The sequence below is a fragment of the Atta colombica genome, unplaced genomic scaffold (assembly GCF_001594045.1).
Source record: "Atta colombica isolate Treedump-2 unplaced genomic scaffold, Acol1.0 scaffold21, whole genome shotgun sequence".
NCBI lineage: Eukaryota > Metazoa > Arthropoda > Insecta > Hymenoptera > Formicidae > Atta > Atta colombica.
In genome coordinates, this window is record NW_017259305.1 from 2,020,639 (window position 1) to 2,025,637 (window position 4,999).

Sequence of the window (4,999 nt, forward strand, 5' to 3'; positions counted from 1 at the left end):
AACATGTGTAAACATTACAGATGCTTAACTTGGACCATGAGGACCTCTATACTGATATATCTTATTATATTTGGGCTTCTACCAGTAATTTTTCATTATTCTTATACTCTTCAAAAAAAGATACTTTTTTTAAATTTTGGTAAGTAATTAACTAATAAAACGTAAATAATGTAAAAATTAGTAATTTTAATAACTGTTGTAAGTTTTATGAATTAAATTTTGAGTAAATATGTGTATAATATTGTGCGTGCGTGCGTGTGTAAAATTTATATTCTTTAATTTTAAAATATGAAATTATAATTGGAATATTAAAATAATATATCATTTCACTCTTTTAGTACATTGGCCACTTAAAGTAGAGTTTTCCAATCCAAAATTGGTTGGGTTGGAAGGCGCTAGAAATTTTTATTTACATACCGATCAGCAAGTAAAGATAGGTGCATGGTGAGTGTACATAATCTTATGAAATTTATAACTTTAAGTGCTTATTATATTTTAATATAAAATAGTACATATTGAATTATAGTAAACGATAGTTCTTTTGCAGGCAGATATTACCACGGTCTTTATTAAAGAATTCCATTCCTGCGACAGATGAAGCTTATGAATCAGTTTTAAGTAATGCTAAGTTACCTGTATTTCTGTACATGCACGGAAACAGTGGTAATAGAGCAAGTTCACACAGGCTCGAGCTTTATAAGCTTTTCCAAGATCTGGATTATCATGTTATATGTTTTGATTACAGAAGTAAGTATAAAAAATTTACAGTTACTTTTAGAATAATTGATAAAAATACTGTGTACTGTTTATGTTTTACATTTAAAAATAAAATTTTACTCAAGTTCTTTCATTGATTTAGACTATGGCGATAGCGATATAGTAGAGCTCTCCGAAGAAGGTGTAATTATGGATAGTAAATATGTTCTTGAGTGGGTGATGAAAAAAGTTAATGGTTCAGTTCCAGTTTTTGTTTGGGGTCACTCTCTAGGAACTGGGTAATTTTTAAATAATCTTTTACAATACAAATTGAAATAGTTTATTTTCTAATTATAACTTTTTATTTGATATTAGAGTTTCGACGCATGTATTAGCTCTGCTAGCAGCCGAAAATATACAACCAACAGGATTATTTCTGGAAGCACCATTCAATAATATACAAGATGAATTAACAGAGCATCCATTTGCACAAGTATATCTCAATTATTATCTATTTAAATTGTACTATTTCCAATAAATGTAAATTAATTTTTATGCGTTTTATGCAGATATTTAAACACTTACCATGGTTCCATTGGATGGCTGTTGAACCGTTTTATAAGAATAATTTGCGATTTGAGTCTGATAAACATATTATTAAGATTGATTGTCCTATTATGATACTACATGCTGAAGATGATGGTGTAATTCCAGTTTTCTTAGCAGAAAAGGTATAATTATAATATATTATTTACAGACTTTTGCTGTACAATTATATATATCAGATTTATCCAAAATTTAACTCGTGAGTTAAACACTTCTTTTTCTTCATCGTCTTAAATGAGATAGACAGAAAACAAAAGGAATAAGATGCCATAATTTTGCCCAGTTATAAGTTATTCTAGCTATTCTAGCCTCTATCTCTTTTTGTTTTTCTATTTGGTTCAATGAGATGGCGGAGAAATGAGAATGTTTAGCTTGCTAAAGGACAAGTTTGAAATAATTGTCAAAAAATTAATATCACAAATTAATAGAAATTAATACAAATGATTTCATGTTTCAGCTTTATCAAGCAGCATTAGATAGTTTTGGAAATAATACAAATCGTATCCAGATGATAAAAATAGATTCATCCTATGGACTTGGACATAAATATATCTGTAGATACAAAAAATTACCTGATATAATTAAGTAAGTTATTAATATATTTCTAAAATAAATGCAATTCATTTTTCTTTATTACGAAAATTAACATTGGGATCTGTAAAACTGTCTTTATTATGCTTAATATTTATATTAAGTTATAGTGTTTATTATACTTCCAGGACATTTGTCGTCAAAGCATTCGGAAATCTGACTGAATAATTATATTTAGATTAGAAAATTTAAACTGTAAATTATTTCGTAAATTATGATATAATGTTAATTATATGTCATAAAACATTTGTAGTTTTTATTTACAATTTTATTTACACATAAAAAGTAATACGTTTATAGGATTAGAAATTCTAGTAAAAGATAAAGCATTTAAAGAATACACATTTTTAATATTCTTATTTTTTCTTTTGGTTTTTAAAAAATTCCTTGCAATAAAAATTTTGTGTTCTTCAAATATTATTTCTTAAAAATTTAATATTTTTAATGTCCTAATGGTATGTACAATATGAGAGAAACTATGACATCAAATTGTGCATTCCATTTTTTGTGTATAAAGTTTATTTAAATTTATATAATGTAAAATTTATTTAAACAGTATGTAAACTTTTAAATGTGATATTGTAGGAAATAATACATTTGTCTCATATATTCACAGTTTCTTATCTCATAATGAAATTACATAAAAATATTGTGAAAAAATTGTCTGTTAAATAAATGGAAATACATTGATAGTATTATAAGTGAATAATATGTAATTGTAATATTACAATATTAAGAAGATTATTTGTATTAATTCAACATAAGGGGATGATCGATGTCGAGAGTACAAATTATTTAAATTCCAAATAAAGAAAGAAATAATAGTGACATCTTCGAGGATGTAAACGTACGTCTTTGCAAAAAAAATTTGGAAATATGCTTAATATTTACACTTCAAATAAACTATATTATACATATAAAAGTTGTATAAATAAGATTATATTTTGGTTTAATAACATATTTTTGTAGTTTATTTTATTTGTTACTATTTTTATTGTTAAAAATTAAAATTTAAAAAATGATAAAATTTTATATTTTTCTTTTGTATTTTAAATATTCAAAATAATTTATGTAAAGTTTCATTCACTGATTAATTACAAAGATAAAAAACGAACAAATATTTTGTTTATTTACTGGACTAATTTATGTATCGCAAAGTAACTCTATGTAAATAATCTTGAATATATGATGAACTTATATATATTAAAAAATTTAGATTTTTATTTTATAATATATTTATAATATATTTCCATATTTTTTTAATAGAGCAGATTAAAAAATATAATAACTAAAATATTATTTATTAAAATAACTTGTGGCCGATGTTCATAGTCGGATTTTATATTTAAGATCATTTTAAGTACAATTTTAAGATGCCATGAACTAATCAGAGTCGCATCACCATTTTAAGATATTGCTTAAGATTGTCTCAAAGACTATGAGGACCAATTTTACCAACGCTACTTATCCGTCGATTAACTTTGAGTATTGCCAGCTAAACTGAAAATTCATCGTCTCTAATCGTTTTGAAAGTATGTAAAAAATAATCAAATATATTTACATTTCAATGTTTTGTTTATTATCTCCACATAACACTTTTTCTTTACTATTACTAACAAGAATAAGAGAAAGACAAATTTTTAAGTTTTGTTATTGGTTATTCTGATGATGAAGTTGATCGACGGATAAGCTTAATAGCTTCTACACATTGACGCGGAAACGCTTGCTGCGCAGCAAAATGTGATAGCCAATAAGCTTACAATTGTCCTAATAAAATTGTTTATTGATTACCGCGTCTCATTTTGCCACGCGGCAAGCGTTTCCGCGTCAATGTGTAGAAGCTATTAAGCTTATCCGTCGATCAACTTCATCATCAGAATAACCAATAACAAAACTTAAAAATTTGTCTTTCTCTTATTCTTGTTAGTAATAGTAAAGAAAAAGTGTTATGTGGAGATGCCAATGTGTAGAAGCCATAATGGCGTGACCAATCACATCAATTCCGCTAATTCTGCATTTCTGTAAATCCGCTCCATCTGAGTGCACTCTAAGGGGTAAACATTATCCCAACATTATCAAACAAATTGTAATTCGTGATCCAATTCCATTGCACACTTGTTTGCAAGTGATATTAAGATATCTGGCTTCGGTGATAGTATGAAATCGTTATCTTGCTTTTTGCATTTTGACATAGCACCGTATCAAATCATAACTGAAATATGCCATGCGATATGAAATTCGCTGAAGGATTTAGTTTTATCAGTGACGATGAAGGGAGTTGGCAAGGTGTAGCTGAATTTGAATCTCTGTGGAACTTTCTTCATTGCATAAGCCCCATAGGTGATGGAAAGTATATTGCAATTCAAGTATGTTAAAAAGCAGCCATTGCTTTACACAATTTTATTCTTCAAAACGAAGAGAAATTGACAAGAAGGAAAACATATCCATCAATCTTTCCAATATCCACATGAGACCAGCGATGGATTTCGTGACACACAGTTCACTGTGGGCGAAGTAGTAATACATGCACTATACTTCGTGACAATTTTTCTGTCTATTTTCAAGGTTTTGAAGCTATTTTTCTTCCTTTCCATTCCAATAACAAAAAACAATTGAAAATAATTTTTAAAAATTTGTTTTGTTAAAAAAAAATCTACGAGTTATGCAAATAATGTATACGATGACAGGTTTCTTTTACTGCAAGAAAATGTATGAAAGTTTTAATAAATAATAATGTTTACACTCAAATTTATTACAAAATAATTATTAATATAATATTATCAATATAATAAATTTATTTAGAATAATTATTAATACGTAATAAAATTTATTTATTAGTTTCATTATTGGCATTAGTTGCTTCCATAACATTGATAGAAATTTTATTTTTAGCTCAGTTTTCTACCGATAGGGAAGTTTTCGCAATCCTTCTCCCAATGTTGATAAGAAACCGTCTGTTGCATCGGGTTATTTGACCGGAAATTTCAATGCATCGAGGATGCACTCATTGATATTTTTGGTTTTTATTATACTTCATATCTAAAATTTAACAATTGGTTATTATCGTAACATTAAAAAATATTTATCATAAAATGAAGATACTCAA

The 4,999-nt window shown here is 26.7% G+C and overlaps 2 protein-coding genes across 4 annotated transcripts in view; one reads left to right on the forward strand and one right to left on the reverse strand.

Moving 5' to 3' along the window:
• Positions 1-2,095, forward strand: part of LOC108687588 (monoacylglycerol lipase ABHD12) — a 6,344-nt gene extending 4,249 nt beyond the window's left edge. For all 3 annotated transcript variants that reach the window (XM_018193438.1, XM_018193440.1, XM_018193439.1), the window contains 8 exons: positions 21-139; positions 339-444; positions 548-747; positions 860-995; positions 1,072-1,189; positions 1,266-1,427; positions 1,760-1,887; positions 2,022-2,095. In XM_018193438.1, the coding sequence (XP_018048927.1) occupies positions 21-139; positions 339-444; positions 548-747; positions 860-995; positions 1,072-1,189; positions 1,266-1,427; positions 1,760-1,887; positions 2,022-2,061 (1,009 nt within the window). In that variant the 3' untranslated portion in view covers positions 2,062-2,095. The remainder of the gene's footprint in view (positions 1-20; positions 140-338; positions 445-547; positions 748-859; positions 996-1,071; positions 1,190-1,265; positions 1,428-1,759; positions 1,888-2,021) is intronic.
• Positions 1-4,999, reverse strand: part of LOC108687582 — an 11,074-nt gene that overhangs the window by 3,812 nt on the left and 2,263 nt on the right. The window lies entirely within an intron of this gene.